At 37.0% G+C, this 19538-nt stretch overlaps 1 protein-coding gene across 2 annotated transcripts in view; it reads left to right on the plus strand.

Moving 5' to 3' along the window:
- Positions 1 to 18760: 18760 nt before the first annotated feature.
- Positions 18761 to 19538, plus strand: part of PPIL6 (peptidylprolyl isomerase like 6) — a 544036-nt gene continuing 543258 nt past the window's right edge. The window contains exon 1 of one of the 2 annotated variants that reach the window (XM_044066849.1): positions 18761 to 19061. In XM_044066849.1, the coding sequence (XP_043922784.1) occupies positions 18984 to 19061 (78 nt within the window). In that variant the 5' untranslated portion in view covers positions 18761 to 18983. The remainder of the gene's footprint in view (positions 19062 to 19538) is intronic. The other variant, XM_044066841.1, reaches the window with a different exon arrangement.

Below are 19538 nucleotides of genomic sequence, written 5' to 3' on the forward strand. Positions count from 1 at the left end.
GGGGCCCAGCACTGACCCCTGTGGCACCCCACTGGTAACAGGTCTGCTGGTTGATGTAGAGTCATCCCCTTTGATAATGTGTGTCCGGTTTGTGAGCAAGTTGGCAACCCATCTTACAAGGAGGGGGTTTATATTCAGTTTGCTAAGTTTATCGGGTAATGCCTGAATGTGGGATTGTGTCGAAAGCCTTTGCCAGGTAGAGGTATGCCATGTGTACAGACTTGCCGTCATCAATGGCCTTGGTTACACCTTGAAAGAAATCCACCAGATTTAACAGGCAGGATCTGCCCTTCACAAAGCCGAATTGGGTAGGATCCCGGGTTTGGAGGTCATCTATGTCTTTATTTATGAGGTCCATAATGATACGTTCCATGACCTTACAGATGAGGCTAGTCATGCTTATGAGTCTGTAATTTCCTGGGTCTGTTGCTAGGCCTCCTTTGTGAAAGGGGAATAACTGGAGCTGTTCTCCATTCTGGGGTACTTAGTGGTGATGCTAGTTAATGTTTTAGCCTGTTGAGAAGACAGCCTGAGATGTTGTCTCATCGCATAAAGGCTACATTTTTTGCCTTGGACAAGGCTTTTAGGACCTACTCTTCAGATATGCAGGGTAGGGGGATGTTTGGGGGAAAGTTTGTTGTAAGTCAGGAGGGGATAAGGGAGTGACATTTTTGCCAAACTTATCCGCTAACAGATTTGCTATGGTGGGGTCAGTGTGTGTGATACCAATGGCCACTAGTTCTGCACATGCTTGGGTCCTAACCTGGTTATCCTTGGCTGTACTTGTTAAGCTTCTCTCAAAGGAGCCCTTGCAGCATTTGACAAATTGTTTTAGTTGCCTGTTAAGGCTGAGGAGGGTGCTTTTCCATTGTTGGGGCCTTGCTTTTGTTTTCCTGGACAGCAACTTTTTGTGTTTATTGTAAAGTTTATTGATGCTGGATGTCCACCATGGCAACTTGTTTTTTACTTGTGGCTCCGGCTTTGATTCTTTCTGGTACAGCTGAGTTTATACATTTATGCAAGTGACAGTACAGGGCTTTAGTATAAGCTTCGACGTAGTTACAACTTCCAGCTTGAGGAGGGGGCTTGGAATACATTTATACCTTCACCTAGGAGGATATAGTTTGCCTTGGTGAAGATTTTTAGTCTGATATCACCCTTTGTGAGTGCTGGTGTTAGTGCCAGCTTGAAGGTGACTGATTTGTGGTCAGTTTTAACTAATGAGATTCCGACAGTTGAAGCAGTGCACCTGTTTGACATGTTGGTGAGGACCAGATCTGGAATATTTGTTCCTCTTGCTGGTGTATGGACCATTTTTTCCAGGGCATTTGAATTAACAAAGTCAAGGAACTTTTGCACTAGAGAGTTAGGACTAACGTAGGTTTCCCAGTTGATGGTTGCATAACTGAAATCCCCCATAACCAATGTGTCTTTGGTAAAATTTGGATTGTCTCCAGTTTGGACAAGTAGGCTTTGTGGGCATCGTGACCCATGGAGGGGCTCTATAACTGGCCATGATGTGAATGAGGGTCTTACACACCATAACCTGGACCTGTAGTAACTCCAAGGAGTTGTCCAGTCTAACTAGGCGGGAGGTAAATGTATGTCTAATATAGATTGAAACACCGCCTCCTTTGGTTTTCATATGTTCATTTTGCAGTCTAAAGGTGTGGAAGGCATTGTAGCCTTGCAAGGCTGGAGTAGTCTCCGAAGCTCATAACCAGGTTTCTGTGACTACACAGACATCTACATTTTCAAGTGATAGAAGTACTTCTAGGGGTGCAGTTTTTGGTTTAAACTCCTAACATTTAGTAGCATGACCCTTATTTTGTTCTGATTGGTTAATTTTACGTTGGTAATGTTTTTTCGAAACCTTTTCTAAAAAAGGCACCACGGGGGAGGCAAGAGCCTTTACCATCAGCTGAAAGCCTAGAGGTGCCAGGTGCAAACTGTCTCTAGCAAAGCAGCGAGGTTTGCCAACCATGACTTCTCAGGCTGACAGGAACTGGATCCTCTTTGCACAACACCAAAAACTGAGCCAATTATTGAAATCAATCATTTTTTGTTTTTACTGTGGCATAATTTTAGGTGAGGGTAGTATGCTACTCAAGGCTAGGGACATACCTACCTGGGACACATACTCAAGAGAGCTCAGCCATGTCTCTCTTCATATAGTCCAGTGAGGTACGTCTCAGGTCATTCGCACTAACATGAACTATGACACAGACATAATGGTACTTGTTGCTGAGAGACCTGAGTGCATGGGTGGTTTGACGAATCAAGGCACCAGACAGGCAGCTGACAGTGACTTTCTCTTTGTCCAACCTGGTGAGTGGGACAAGAAAACTTGTTTTTTGAGTGTTATGCCTTACAGGCTTGGTGGGTGAGACACTAGTATTGCTATGTGTCATGGGAGCTGTGGGGACTGTGTTATCTGAAGCAGTTTTGTGTTTTGGAGGTCTCTTATGTTTTGGTAAGTTTTATGAGAGAAACTCCACATATGTGGATTTACGTGTTTGATGCGTAATATGTTTATGAGTAGTGGTACTATGTGTGTATGTAGTGGTGGGTGAGGTGACAACCTTCTCCGTGTTACTGTTTTGAGTGAGAGAGAGCATGGATTTCAGACTCTTGGTGTAAATACATCTCTTGCAGTCTCTACTAGAGTGTGCTATTATTAGAGGGTTGTCTGTGTTCATGTGGCAGTTGTTACACTGCCTCAAGAGACCCAAGTTAACAAGATTGGCAGGAGAAAGAAGGGTAGTCCAACTGTCCATAATGCTAGGTTGAAGACTGTTGTCACTAGGCGTGGCTTTTCAAAACAATCACAGAGGAGCTCAGTGGATGGATATTTCTACCTGGGTTGAAGGGAAAATTTGTAGAATTTAACTGTCCAGCTTTGGCACACATTGCATGGCAGTGCACAGTGCTGAGCAATGTGCAAACAAGCAGAAACCTGCTCAAAAGCATGGCCTAAATACCAGAAGCTAACAACTTGAAAAAACTCTAAAAAGATTGAAAAGGACCATTGAGGATGCTTATTCCAAGCCCTAGACTAGTGTTCCTTTACCAGACAGGTCCCAATCAGAACAATTCTCTCACAAAAGTGCAGATAGGCCCCTTCTAATTCAAGAGAGCCTGGAAATGTGCTCAGAACAAAGCACTACAAACAGTTCCAGAAGCAGCAAGCCTATATCTGGACTATGCTACAGCTGCTAGCTACCCTAGTTTCAGAAGGAAACACTAAAGAATGTTTAACACAGCAGAAAAATAGCAGTGAGACACTACAACTGTTTAAAACAGCAGAAAATCAGCCATGAAGCTCTAAAGAATGTTTTAAACAGATAACAGATCAGTTAATGAAACACTGCTTGGCAGGAAAACCAGAACAAGCAGAACAGATAGCTTTAAAACAGTGAAAAATACCAGTAAATACTTAACAAATGGTGAAAAACAAAAAGCTTTGTAAATAGTGAAAATATCAATAAAAAAAAAAAAAAAAAGTGAGGGTGGCCTAATGGTTAAGGTGTTTGCCTTACAAACACAAGGTCCAGGGTTTGAGTCTCGCAAGGGATAACTGGCTAGGCTTAAAATGGCTCGCAAGGGCAGTTAGCTTAGTACTAATCTATGAACCTATGAACCTATGAACCACAGTAAAGCAGACAATTGCAGTACAATGATGTAGTTTAGTATACAGTAAATAAATACAGTATAAAAATAGGCGTCAGGCAATAAAAAGTGCAGTAAATAGTATAAATAAGCAAATAAATAGGCAACTTATATTTTTTGGAAGCTCAGAAGCCTCTAGTTCTCTTGTATTTCAGCTCAGAGTTGTGGCTGGTAGCCCACCTTAGTTCAGCTTGGTACAAACAAACAGAAACCTGTTAAAATGCAGGGCCTAAATACCAGAAACTAAAAACTTGAAAAAAATCTAAATAGATTGAAAAGGACCAATGAGGATGTTTATTCCAATCCCTAGACCTGCCTCCCTTTATAGACACATACACACACACACACACACACACATAAATATATATATATATATATATATATATATATATATATATATATATATATATATAGATATATATATATATATATATATATATATATATATATATATAGATATATATAGATAGATAGATATACAAATATATATAGATACAGATAGATAGATAGATAAATATAGATAGATAAATATACAGTGGATATAAAAAAGTGTACACATCCCTGTTAAAATGTCATGTTTTTGTGATATAAAAAATGAGACCACAATAAATCATTTCATAACTTTTTCTACTTTTAATGTGACCTATAACCTGTAAAATTCAACTGAAAAATAAATAAATCTGTTATGGGAAAAAATTATAAAAATAAAAAAAGTACAATAAGCTGGTTGCATAAGTGTGCACACCCTTAAACTAATACTTTGTTGAAGTACCTTTTGATTTAATTACAGCATTCAGTCTTCTTGGGTACACACCTGCCATCAATTAAAGAGACTCCGATTAACCCCAAATACAATTCAGCTTTCCTAACATTTACTCAGTTGCCTGCTACAGCAAAAGCCATGATTTGCAGACAGCTTACAAAGCATCAAAGGGATCTCATTGTTGAAAGGTATCAATCAGGAGAAGGGTGCAAAAAAAATTCCACACCATTGGATATACCATGGAACACAGTGAAGACAGTCATCAAAAAATGGAGAAAATATGGAACAACAGTGACATTGCAAAGAACTGGACATCCCTCCAAAATTGATAAAAAGACAAGACAAAAACTGGCCAGGGGTGCTGCCAAGAGACATACAGCAACACAGAAAGAGCTGAAGGAATTTCTGGCAAGTACTGGTTATGTACTACATGTAATAACAATCTCCCGTATTCTCCATATGTCTGGGCTATGAGGTAGGGTTGCAAGACGTAAGCCTTTTCTTACACAGAAAAACATCCAGGCCCAGCTAAAATTTGCAAAACAATACATAAAGTCTCCCAAAAGCATATTGGAAAATGCGTTATGGTCTGATGAGACTAAGGTTGAACTTTTTAGCTACAATTCCAAAAGGTACATTTGGCGCAGAAACAACACTTTGCATCACTAAAAGAATACCATCCCAATGGTGAACCATGGTGGTGGCAGTATCATGCTTTGGTGTTGCTTTTCTTCAGCTGGAACTGGGGCTTTAGTCAAGGTGGAGGGAATTATGAACAGTTCCAAATACCAGTCACTTTTGGCCCAAAACCTTCAGGTGTGTGCTAGAAAGATGAAGATGAAGAGGAATTTCACCTTTCAGCACAACAGTGACCCCAAGCATACATCCAAATCAACAAAAGAATGGCTTCACCAGAAGAAAATTTAAGTTTTGGAATGGCTAAGCCAGAGCCCAGACCTAAGTCCAATAGAAAATCTGTGGGTTGACCTGAAGAGAGCTGTGCACAAGAAATCCCCTCGCAATCTGACAGATTCGGAGTGCTTTTGCAAGGAAGAGTGGGCAAATATTGCCAAGTCAAGATGTACCATGCTGATAGACTCTTACCCAAGAAGACTGAATGCTGTAATTAAATCAAAAGGTGCTTCAACAAAGTATTAGTTTATGGGTGTGCACACTTATGCAACCAGCGTATTGTTGTTGTAACTTTCGGCTTTTCCCGGTTAGGGGTCGCCACAGTGGAACTCCGGTCCGCTAATGATTGGCAGTAGATTTTTACGTACCGAGTTGCCAGCCCTGATGCACAACCTTCAACGAAGGTACACCCATTCATGCATGTCTCCACACAGAAGACACTTTAGCTGAGAATCGAACAGGACAACGTCTTACTGTGAGGCGACAACGCTACCGCAGCACCACCACCGCAGTAACCGGTGTATTGTACATTTTTTATTTTTTATATTTTTTCCCCTAACAGATTTGTTTGTTTTTCAATTGAACTGTACCGGTTATAGGTCACATTAAAGGTGGGAAAAGTTTTGAAATGATTTATTGTAGTCTCATTTTTTTATATCACAAAAACTTGGCATTTTAACAAGGGTGTGTACACTTTTCATATCCACTCTATATATAGTACATATATATATAGAGATACATATATAGATACATATAGATACATATATATATATATATATATTTATATATATATATATATATATATATATATATATATATACACATATATACATACATACATACATACAAATGTTTCAAGCACAGGCATTAAAGCCCTTCTAGCTTGCCAATATGCCAAAACACTTGTTCCCATAATAAATGTCCAGGCTGTTCTTAAACATATCTAAACTATTACTTGCTTTAATGTAATTTGGTAGTCTGTTCCAAGCATCAGCTACTCTGTCAGAGAACCAATTAGTACACTTCTCATTCCTATAGAATCTTCTGCATAGGTTATCTGACTATTCTCTAGTACTTTTTGATAACCCCAAACATTCCCAGAGGTAGTTGTCCCTAAATGCCTTATATATCTGAATAAAATCTCTTCTTAAATATCTGTAAGAGACACTGTACAAGTTCAGATATTTTAGTCTTTCATAATAACTTAAGATTTTCACATCCATGGATGCCCTTAGTATATTTCCGCTGTACTCTTTCCAGTTTATTCATGCTTGTTTTCCTAGACTTTATAATTCTTGTTATACAACCTATAGTTCTATAACTATCATTAGCCAATTGGTTGATATGATTAGAAAAACTCATAGCTGAATCTACCCATATACCCAGGTCCTTAAATGAGTCTACAGTTTCAATCACTGTGTGCTGTATTAAATATTCACCTTTCAGTTTATGTCTCCCAAATCTCATATGCTTCATTTTTGATGTATTTATCAACATATTATTCTTCTGTGCCCAAATGGTCAATTTAGTCAAGTTATTTTGCAGACATGCCTTATCTGTAACACATGTAATCAGTTTACCCAATTTCAGGTCATCTGCATATAGACAGTAGAACACCTCAGATGAAAAAGTAAGGTCTGAAAGATACAATCTAAACAAGTAAGGGCCTAGGACAGAGCCCTGTGGGACACCCTGACTGTAACCAAGGATTTCACCTGTCCAGCTGGTGTTTGATACTTGCCATGTCCTATTTGTAAGCCATGCAGCTATCCATCTTATCAACAGTATATCAATACCTAGTTGTACTAATTTATTGATCAGTGTTTTGTGCATGACCCTGTCAAATGCTGAAGTTAAATCTATATAAATCACATCACAGCACAGTTTTTCATTCATACCTGTTATTATATTGTTATAATACATCATGTTACAGGTGGTAATAGATCTATTTTCAACATATGCATGCTGATATATGATTTCAAGTCCCAACCTATCCAGTTCTGACAATAACTTATCCAGTATTACCTTCTCCATTATTTTTCTACAACATAAAAGTAGACTTAAGGGTCTATATGATTCTGGGTTTGTCCTACTCCCCTTTCCCTTAAAGACAGGTTTAGTAAGTGTATGTCTCCAATCTTATTTATATGACCTAGTGAATAACAGATGTAATGGCAGTGTAAGTTCTTGCTTAAGTGTTCTCAAATCATTGTTACTTATTCCGTCTCCTCCTTGCGCTTTGTTTGGATCCAGTTTGCACAGTTCTTTTTCAATATAATCTAATTTGATTCCAGTATCTGGGGTTACCTGGATGTCACTAGGACAACTTATCACCCCTTTTGTGGAGCCAAACTGTTTTGCATAAGATTTTGTAAATATATCTATAATCTGTTGTGTCTGAGAATACATTTTAGAATCTGCACACAGTTTATCAATTTATGTAGCTTTACTCCTTCCACATCTTATGCATCTATAAAAAGGTTTCCTATTATGCTCAATATCTTTATATAAATTTTCTTCAAATTTTTCTTGATCTTGTCTAACACTATGCTTAATCTGTTTGTCCAGCTCATTTATTTCAGTTTTCAAAGTTGTAGTTTGACCTCTCTTCCATTTCTTATATTTTTTGTCTCTCACCTTAATCAAATATCTTGTTCTTAGGGAAATATACCCCCCTGATGTTACGTGCCTAGATCCTGATGTTAAACATTTTTCTTTTACTTTTTGCACTAAAACGATTTCTCTTTCAAAACTTTCCACATTCCATCTGCAGTTTTTCCACTGAACACCTCATTCCAGTTAGTTTTATACAGCAACTTTTTTGCTTCCCTATAATCTGTAATTAACCTTCTGTGCATTGGTTTAGATTTCAGTTTGGCAGAATTATCTAGCAACAAATTAACCTTTATGACCCCATGATCACTGCACATGAATGGTGGTAAAACTTGACTTGAAGTTGCAGTAATTTCTTTAGGAACACAAACAATATATAGTATATTCCATCCCTTGGTAGGTAAATATAGATACATATATAGATAAATATATATTTATTTATATATAGATAAATAAAAGTATATCTTTCTGCCATTTTAGCTTGCCTGCCCTTAGATCCTCCCTGGCACCCAGACCACCAGTCAAGCAAGTAAGCAAGTTCTAAATCGCATCTTTCATCTCAGGCCCCTAGATAGACTCTGGTTTCATCAGTGGACCTGAATTCCATGTTGGAGGAGCTGACTTTCCATCCATTTGTTTCTGCAGATCTGAAAGACAGCTTTTCTGATTGCAGTGACCTCAGCCAGGAGAGTCTCAAAATTCCAAGGCGTGATGTTTTCATGCCTAAGGCAATCATAGAAGTAGTATGAAGCAAAGCTATCCAATTGCCAGCCTTTTCCTGCACCACAAAACAAAGGAGAAATAATTCTACACTCTCTTTATGTGCATGTGTAACTGACATGTAATTCAGATAAAACTAATGAATTTAGAAATAAAAAAAAAAACTTTTTGTAGCATTTGTTGAGAAGAAAAAATGGTTGCCTTTGTCCAAGCAGACCATCTCTAAAAATTTAGCACACTGTATTAATTATGGGCTCAAGACTCCTGGGAAACCCTTCCTAGGTAATGCTAGATCAAACTGTATAAGGGCTGCATTCAGTACCACTGCCTTCTTTGACTTTACAGTCATACACTAGGAACACTCTTCAAATATTACTCCAAGTCACTTAAAAAGTTAATAGAAAAGCATGTTTTGCATCACAACATTCTGAACAGAAAAAAGTATGAAACTCTAGTGTCTGGCATTACTGAGTGACTATAATCACCCATGATTTACAATGGGCAGGACAGTTGTAAGAGGCAAAATTAGGGATGTTCTGTAAAATCAGGAACAGTTGAGAAGTGTGTGTGTGTGTGTGTGTGTGTGTGTGTGTGTGTGTGTGTGTGTGTGTGTGTGTGTGTGTGTGTGTGTGTGTGTGTGTGCGTGTGTGCGTGTGTGCGTGTGTGTGTGTGTGCGTGGGCATTTATGTTTGAATGTGTAAGTGAATGGGGGATACCTGTGCAAACACGGTACACAAGTCAGCAGTGGTATACATCCTGATTAGCACTAGTGATAATACCACAATATTCAGAGACAATATGTAAACTAGCCAGTAATGAGGTCTTTCCTCATTGTGGCTAATCATGTCTTTGAATCACATTTTACACAGTCATGAAAACTGCCCATTTAGCTGCAGCAGTCTGCACCTGAAATGGGCTTCTTTCTGAATCCCAGTCAATGAGTGTAAAGTCTTGACCATTTTCTTTTTTATTTGTTTTCTTTTTTACGTCTTGATCATTTTTTTCTTTTTTTTTTAACATCTTTATTGAATTATCATTTGTGACATGGTGAAACTTATATTTATATAAAAGTAATCAAACCATAATAACAAGTTCACAATTACAAACATTATACATCACATGTAGAGTTATATATCTTATAATTTAAGCACAACTACATAAATTATTCAATTCCTTCCATCTCTTAAACCTCATTCCTCCTCCAAAATATTTTTCTGCATGTATTGTTCCCACAATTATTTCTTTTTCTATGTAATTTACTCCTAGCCTTTACGAAAGATCTTGCTTCCAGATCTATCTCTGTTACTATATTCACTACTTCTAATATGGTTGGTTTACATTATGATTCCCATTTTCTACTAATTGTTTTTTGGTAGCCACAAGGATTAAACCTAACAAGGAGTTACTGCGTCTAGGCAATCTGAATTCTGTACCACAGGTAAAAAAATAATTTCATTAGGTACACCAATTTGCTCATCCAGTATTTCTGACAGTAGTCTGCAGGGAATTTTTAAAGTCTGCCAACTCATTACAATCCCAAAAATATGTTCCTAGTTATCATTTATTTCCCCATCACACCATCGCACTTCCAGCTTCCAGTACTTGCAATCAACTTGAGGAAAAATTATTTGAAGTCTGCTTAGGGGATAGAAATATCTATGTAAACACTTTCAAGCAGAAATTTTAAATCTTTTATACTTTCTTGCATATTTGGAAGCCATACATATACCCTCCCATTGTTTCTTTGTGATTTACTTATCCAGTCTCTCTCCCCAATCCTTTCTACCACCACTGATTTTTTTTCCTGTAGTTATCATACAATATTTTATATACCCTACTAATTATCCCCTTTTTAACAGCAGTGTCTCTTCTGGATTCTACTAAAAACTCAACCAGTGCTGGCATTTCACTTACAATCCCTCTTTCAGTTCCTCTTTGCCTATACTCTGATATTAATCTTTCATAGGAAAGGCAACCTCCAGCCTACAGTTCAAATGTATTCTTGGGCTCTTCCCATTCTATTATTTTTCTGTCTCTAATTGTTTGGTCCCAATACCAGATCTATGACAAACCATCAAATGGACAGATTGTCGAATGTCATATGACTGAATAATCAGGCCATCGAAAAAAAATCCAAATGAAAATAACACCAACATATAACAGAAAAAAAAAGGCTTTTGCAGAGGGGCAAACCCACATGCACCCCCCACACCCGCCTACAAATTATTTAAGCCAACTTCATGATCACATTACAGTAGGGAAAATGGCAAATTTCCTGATCCCTACTGTAATGTGATCTCAGTCAGAATTGTTTGATGGACTGAATTTTCAATCATATGGCTTTCGACAATCTGTTCATGCAATCAGTTTGATAGGAACCACCCAAAACCTTGGTTCCTTTCTCAGTTTTCTCCAGTACATTCCAGCCCCATCTTGCCTATTCTCTTTACCACTAACTGCAGTCTCTCCATTCCCATGTTGGCTTAGTTCTTAAATAGTTTCTGCTACTTTATGAATATAATATTCTGTATGGTTATTGCTGTTATCCTTAGGGATCTGCATCCAGTATCCCAGTCTCTCCTTATTTCTTGAGCTTCTTCCATTTCATCATCATCCCTTTCCACCTGGAATTACTATTGTTTCTGCTTGTACTATGTATAGGAGCCTTAACTGTGTAGCTCTGAAACACTCCTTCAATTCAGGTAATCCCAAACCACACTGTTCTATTAGATCAACTTATCCCAGTTGACTCTTGCCCACTCCACTCCCAGATAAAATCTTTCAACTCTTTATTAATTGCTATTCGCAACTTCTCCTTTGTTTGATAAAATTCACTTGACCCGTGTATAAAACTAAAGTGACTAAAAACAGTTCACTGCTTGTATCTTGCTATCCATATCCATATAACAGAGCTTCCAATTTCTCAGTTTTTGTATTATCTTTTATTTAGTCTCTTCCCACATATTACTAGCTGCCAAAACAGAATCCTTTTTAAACCATACTCCTAAGTACTTTGTTTTATCATGTTCCCATAAATATGGGTATTGCTTAATCAATTTTGCGTGGGTACATAGTTTACAGCTATTATCTTTGTTTTATCTTCATTTTTTTATTTTATTGTGCTTTCCTCTGGCTCATTATTGTCCTATTAATGTTGTCAAACGTATACTTCCACTCTACAAAACCACACTGATCCATATCTATCAGTTTTGGCATCACCTTTGCCATTGCTTTAGCCACTATAGACATAAACACATATAATCATGGTTTAGAACTGAAATGGACATATACAAAGCTTAGGGTCTTTACCATCCCTAGGTATTACATCCACCTCAGCTTTCTTCTGAGATGTTAGTTCTTCTCCTCCTTTTACAAGACTGTTAAAAAAACCCTCCAGATCTTTATCATTTTCTTCCTTCCTAGCTTCCAAACTCCCACAGGAATACCATCTATTCCTGAGGACGTTCCTGTAAATTGGTTATGCATCACCATATTTATCTCATCTCCTCCTATCCTGTTATTATAGAGTCTCCTCTATCTTTAATCTTGGCATATTTAATTCTTTCATAAACATTTCCATTTGTACTTTTTCTTGATTTCCACATCTCTCTGCTTTATAGAGATTCTCATAAAATTTCCAGAATATTTCTAATACATGTACATGATCTCTGGTTATTTTCCTTGTTATATGCTCCCTAAGCTTAGCAGCAAGCCTTTCTGCTTTCTGTTGCTGGAGCTATTGTGCTAAAAGCTTTTGCACTCTGGAGTTATTATCAAAAAACAGTTGCTTTTAACAGCAATCTTTCTAAACTTATATATATTATCCAGGTAGTTCTTTATTTTCTACTTAGCACTATGTGGTTGCATCTCTTCTTGTTCTGTGAGATTCCCCTACTCTTCTATACTTTAACCTTTGTCAGTCCCACTAAATAATTCCTGTTACTTCTTAACCATATATTTATCTTTTATTTTTACCATATTTTAAACTCCACTTTCATTTTATCCCCATTCTCTAGCTATAGTTTATGTCCATCTTCCTTAATAACTCCCACAATTCCACTACCCATTCTTTAAATTCCTCTCTGTTTAAATGATAGGTGTGGAAGGGCCAGTATCTCATTTTCATTTCATTACCCTGCATTTGTATTTATTAATGGCATGTGAAATAGTAATTGAATGCATATTGACACATTCAACTAAATGCACATGTTCCTGTGAAATATAACGTCTGTCTATCCCAGCCCAGTTTTTGGGGTCCCTATTAATTATTCAAACTTTTGACACCATATCATCGAACTTTGAAAAGTTCAAAGGTTAAAAGCAATAGCTCCGTATGGTGCAGAATGGGAACATTTCCCTTTTCTGGACTGAAGTGCGATCTCAGAGTTGGTATATTAAGTAGAGGGTTTTGGGGGGTGCAGGGTGGCTTGCCTCCCTGCTCAGAGTGTTCAGGTAAGTTTTTTTTTTATTATATTTTCAAAGTTTCAAACTTTGCTTATATGTTGTCGAACATATGAGGTTCAAAGTTTTGAAACTTAAAATATATAATGTGGACCCCAGTTTTTGTACCTTGGGGAATAATATGTAAATTCTCTTCAAGCTCCTACTACTGCATTCACATCTTCCATATCAAATATTTTCATATATTTCTTCAAAAATCTATCCTCTTTTGTTATATTTTCCCTTCTATGCCTCCCACCCCCCAATACATCCTCACTGTTGTAAATCAAATTCCAGTCCCCACCTATAAATAATATTCCCTGCTGAAAGCTCATTATTTCTCTCAGAATTTTCTTAGGCTCCATTGTAGCAGTTTTCGGTGAAATTTAAATCATGCCAGCATAATCCTCCTCCATTGCCAGTAGCCCTTACTACTGCAAATCTACCATCATTATCTTTTTCTCTCTTTTATCGCTATTCAAGCTCCTCTAACAGTCAATATAAGTATTCCCATTTTCCTTTGTCCAAGATAGTCTGCTGAATAACCATCCTGAAATATGTCAACAAATTCACAAGCTTAGTTCTTTCCAAATGTGTAGAATAGCTATTTTCACTCTGCATTTCTTAACATAGTTCACTACTCTTTCTATTTTGTATATACCTGAGAAAATTCACATTCAGAGATAATGTAGAAGCTGTTACCATCATGATAAAAAGCCATTATTCCCACCTGTTATGCATACCACCTTTTTTTAATGTCAAGTTTCAGCTTTTCTGTTACATGCATACATTAGTGTTTGGCAGGCTGATCTTTTACACTGTTGTTTTTTCTTGTCATATCCATTTGAACCTATGTCACATCTTACAAGACTTTTTGTTTTAATGAAAAAACTCAAAAATAAATACCCCCAGAATATATTAACTTAACATAAACACATAGCACTATGTATATCTTCAAATAATGAAGTCTAACCACCCCAGTAAGAACAACTGTCCCAGACTGACAGCTACACTCACATGCTTTAATTGACTGATAATTAAAGGTTATACATGCTAAAATGCATGGTATGGCCTGTGCTTCTACTTACACTAAGTGCTGTCTGTTTTTGTCATATCTTTATTCCGCTCCCAGATGTAGAAAACATTATCTTTTGACAGTTGCTAAAAATACATATTCTATTTTTATTGTCCTCTTATCAGCTTGTCTCCATAGAAACATGACAACCAGATACACAGTTGACTCAACTACAAGCTTCTCATGTTGTACTGTGAACATTTATTTATTAAAAGAAACATTTCATTACATTCAGTTTTTTTTATACTTAAAACATGCTGTTAGATCAAGCCCAGGTCCTTAAGCCAGTCATGCCCTATACAAAAGTAAGAAAAATCATATCAGTTTCACTTATATCATGGTCTGTATACTTTACAACCCACCCCCCTCCAACATCCCAAGATTACAGCCTATTATCTTAACATGCTTTTGTCCAGGCTTTTGTCTCTTTTTACATTTCAGTGCTTACATTTCTTAAAACTAAACAAGAAGAAAGAAAGATGAAAAAAGGCACATTTACTTTAGTATCCTTATACCACACAAAATAACTGAAAATGCTTTACTATGTAACATGCATTATATGTCATGTTTTATAAAAATACTGTTAAGAACAAAAATATTTTACTTACAATTACCTCTTTCCTTCTTCTTCCCCTCTCCTCAATATTCTTCCAAACATTAATGAAATGAAGTAGGGTATATGCTTTGGGGTCTCCTACAAGTTTAACAAAGTCAAAAAAGTCCATTTCCAGGTTTTCTTGTTCAGATATATTTTACAAATGAGTGATGCTTTGTAGTCCCACATTTATTAATTTTCAAGTTGCTGGTTTTCTTCCTGTTGATCTTCATCTCCCAGTTCCAGTCTCTGGTTCATTTCCAACATACTCCTGGTTATTTTAGTCAACTTGTGTGGTTTCTCTGTCCAGCATTTTCCTTTGTAGCATTGGAAAGGATCTCACTGGTATAGTCTCTCTATGAGCTTTATTCTCAGAAGAATAAGAAGCAGAGTCCCCTTCTGTTTAATACCTCACTTTCCTCCAGAGCATGTTCTACATAAAAAAATAAGTGTGACCCACCAGGAAAAAAATATTCCGAAGACAGCTGGATACAGCAGCTAGAATTACAGACCTATCTCAACATTCGCTGATTGCAGGAAAAAAAATACTCCGCATATGCCTGATGTGAAGTGAGTAATCATTTTCCACAAATACTCTACTGTCTCCAACCTGTAGTACTTTATCCTTCTGCCACAATTTTGTAAGAATCAACTCTTTCTTGCTAGTAGGATTGCATCTTTACTGTTAGAGGTCTTGGCTGCTTTCATTTGGCCAGGTTTAGTGCATACTCATGATGTGCCCTTTCAGTTAACAACTCCTGCTTTGGTATACAGATCCAGTTGCTTTTTGTGCTTTTATGAAATGAATACAGTCTGTTCCTTCCAGTTTCTCTGGTACAACAGAAAAATCTCTGTTTTTTCCTATGTGCTCTGTCCTGTAATTCTAACATTTTTGAAATATCTCTTCTCGAGCAGTCTCATACTCAGCCAGGCTTTTCTTCATTTCATTATCTGATTTTTACAGTTTTATCAGCTCATCTTAATATCTGTTTAAAACTTCTATTTTTTCCAGTCTTTTGTTATTTAAGTTGATATACTCCTTCAGTGTTTCATTTATTTTAATCAGCTCTGAACACATTTGACTTATTTTTTCCTCTAGATAACTGGAAGTCATATCTTGCACCAAAGCTGGAGCTTGAATTGCTTTTTGCCAAACAGCTGCAGGATTCTTCCCAGGCAATGTTTTCTCTCCACCTTTTGTGATTGATTTTCTTTCAGGTTCTCTAAATGTCTTCTTTGCTTGCATTCAGGCAGTGCACTTACTAGCCAGTAAGTGAAATTTACTCCAAAATACAAACTCATTGTCTCTCTTTTCTGAGTTTCTGTTTTCACAATGGGAAAGCTGAAATTAAGCTGTTATGTAGTATGCAGCCATCTTGGAAGTCTTCTCCCCTATAAGGTGACATCCTAGCATCCTTCAAATTAAACCTGGATGGTTACCCATAAGTTTACTCTGCGAATGACTTCCTTTGCCTTTTTTTTTGGGGGGGGGGTTATAACATGGAAGTTGTTATTGTCAAGTTATAAATGGTGTTGTGACTCAATTATTCTGTATTTTCTGTGGTCCTTGATCTATGAAGAAATGAGAAAATATGTATGCCTGTGTATGCCATACGCATGTTTTAATTTCCTCCATGCTGACCTTTAACCCTTTTTTCATTAGCCTTGTTTACATACTTCTTTCCGCATGCCACAAATGGAATCTGAATACAAGAAGATGTTCCTGATTATCTTCCTTTCAATGTGTAGAATCTGAATACAAGAAGATGTGCTACAGACCACAGATGGACAGGTAAGAGAGGTATGTGTGTGTGAAATGCCATAGTTATGGATAGCAGGTGGTTATTAATTTGCTCAGGTTCAAACCCTGTACCTTAATTGCAAGAAACAAGAGCCTGAATCTTCTATCCCAACTACCAAGCTGCTATTCAAGTGCATTATTTTCAAGGAATTGAGTTTCATGAGCATTTTTCAAGGAATTGAGTTTCAAGTGCAGTTTCAAGGAATTGCGAGCTTCAATGAAAGAAAAGTTTACTGCTGCTCATGCTAAGTCTGCTTAAAATATGCAACTGTTTTGTTTAGAGAATGTATTACTCTTGTGCTACAGGACTGAAAAGCATGGTTAGTGGCACAATAGGTAGTATACTTGCTTTTGATGCCAAAGGTGATGAGTTCTACTCCCACAGCATGTAGCTGGATTGCTGACACTATGTTGTACTTTAAGGGTGGTGGGGTGCTGCAGTCCTGAGTATGTTCTCCTTTGAATGAGATGCCTACTAACTATGAACCTGTTTTCAGTTTGCCATCCATTCACTATTGCAATATTACCAGTTTACCATTTTTTCCAAATGTAGCCTAGGCAATTTATTCTTCAAGGGCAGCAGGTACTGAATTTGTAGAAGAAATATTGAAATATAAAGTTGTTTGCTGGCAGCAATTTCTTCTTCAGTTACAGTTGTCTTTAATGTGGAATTATTCAGATGACTTTTACTTCTGCAGAGATTGTACATATTGACTGATATTGGTGGAGTGTAATGACGCAAGTGTGAGTGACCTTTTATGGTTGAAATATTCTGATTTGGGCAGTTTTGCCATTATTGGTTCATACGTTTTGTTTCATTGCTTACTGGAAAAATATTCAAAGCTATAAATTTAAAACGTTCTAACAAGTAGTACTCTATATACAAGGAATATAATGTAATGCAATCAGGAAGGTGAATCAAAGAACTCATGCATGTTTGCATAGTTCTAAAAATGTGTGCAAAGAGCCTATGATTTTAAAACAGCCCAAAGGTAAACGTTAGCTACCACTGGCCATTTGCATTTTCTTTGAATGTGATTTTCAATGCCATTTCAATGAATGTGAGTTTCAAAGGTAGAGAAGTTTTAATGCTGTTTCCATTGTGAGACTATACAGCTTTATTTAGCGAATGCCTATCAGTGCTTGTGCTATAAATTTTGAAATAAAAGTTTTAAATCAAATCCAAATATCTGTAATCATTGTAGAAGTAAAGCAGAAAACAGTGTGCACATTGACAGGTTTGAACAGTGTTTATGGTAACTGGGAGAATTTGCCAAGTAATGGGATACTGGAATGGTCCGGGGGGGGGGGGGGGCTATGTATGGTTGAGTGATCCATTCCATAAGTCTCAACTGTCCACATTTTCACAGAATGTCCATATTTCAGCCTCTTATTTTGGTCTGTTTCGCATAAAATTTGTGTTTTTTCTGGCAAATCACATTGGCTTGAAGTCACTAAACAGTAAAAAATGACAGTCATTTGAGCTTCAGACTTCATATCCTTCAGAAAATATATAATAATGCAAAATCTGTCATTCTAGTAACTTTCTAAGTTTACAGGCGCAATAATTACATCTGTCCTTATTTTTGGACCGTTGTCATCCGTTATTTCTGGTTTTTTTTTCAGATTTCTTGTATTGAGCATTTGAGAGGTATGTAACCCCTAGGGCCCCATTTGACCACGTTCCGGCGCTGCTACCTCGTACTAATTCATTCATTCTAAGTGGTAGTCAGTTTTTATTTATACATTTTTAAAGGTTTGGGTAGGCTAGCCATTTTACCCTTTTCGGCTAATACTTGAGCCAAAGGAATGTAAGACAAGAATGTAGTCAGAACAGTAACAGTGTACGACCCACCAATATACATGTGATCCAATTTCTGCAGGCACACTGTAATTTTGCATGTACAAAAGGAAACACTTTCAGAAGAGTAGCGGCAAATAAATTAAATAGTAATGCCGACAGATACATGCGTGCACAAGAAGAGAGTTGCAATTTTATATGCAAACTTAGTTTTTTAAGCATTCCTTTTTCAAGGTTTAATATCACAACCTTATAGTCAAATCTGATTTGTCAATAACAGTTCTAAAATTCTTTAGAATTCCATACACTTGTTACTTTATCTATTAGCATTAATGACAAGAACCACTTCAGCCTGGTAACTGAATCAACCAAAGTTTAGACGCGGGGCTAGATTCCTGGGGCTGACTGTACATCAGGCCCTTCGCCGGGCGAGAGTTATTTTCGCGTCGTGCAGAAGTTTACATCGCCTTTGGCTATTATAACCCAGTTGCAATACCACACGCATAAGCAGTTGAAACACTGTTAGGTTACCATGGCGACGAGATTTGTTTATACTTTACGCCAAAGAATTGGTCGTAAGGAAGTTCAGGATCAATGGCGCCTACTATACAAATAAAGGTGGTTGGGCTTCTTGGAGAGCCATCGTTTCACTGCGCTAAGAGTGTTGCTGAGGTAAATATAAAACTATAGCCCACTTTATAAACAACAATCTCTAACCCTTGCTTCGTATGAACGTTGCTTAACTGGGTCTCCCAGTCAATGCTGATGATTATTTACTAGTCTTTTAATAAAGGTAAACCATAATATGAAGCATACTCACTTTGCGTATTCTAATAGGGTCATCCTAAGAAGCAGTCGACTGTCGCTTACGTCGATAAACTGTAAAGTACAATACTACTGTATTTTGTTTATTTTTTTCAACGAAGTTCAAGTAAAATAATACTTTATAAACAATAGCAGGATTAAATTATAAGGTTACAGTTTCGTTCGCGAATACACTTTTTTTCTGCATTTTAATTTTACGAACATCTTTAGGAACCTTGCATTTTTTTGTACATTATGTTAAAGCTGATAGGTAACGTTTTCAGAAGGGTAGCCACAATTTAACGGGCCATCTTATTAAATTACTATACAACGCACTGTGGGAGA

The sequence above is a fragment of the Protopterus annectens genome, chromosome 1.part0 (genome assembly GCF_019279795.1).
Source record: "Protopterus annectens isolate FY-2018-M chromosome 1.part0, PAN1.0, whole genome shotgun sequence".
NCBI lineage: Eukaryota > Metazoa > Chordata > Ceratodontiformes > Protopteridae > Protopterus > Protopterus annectens.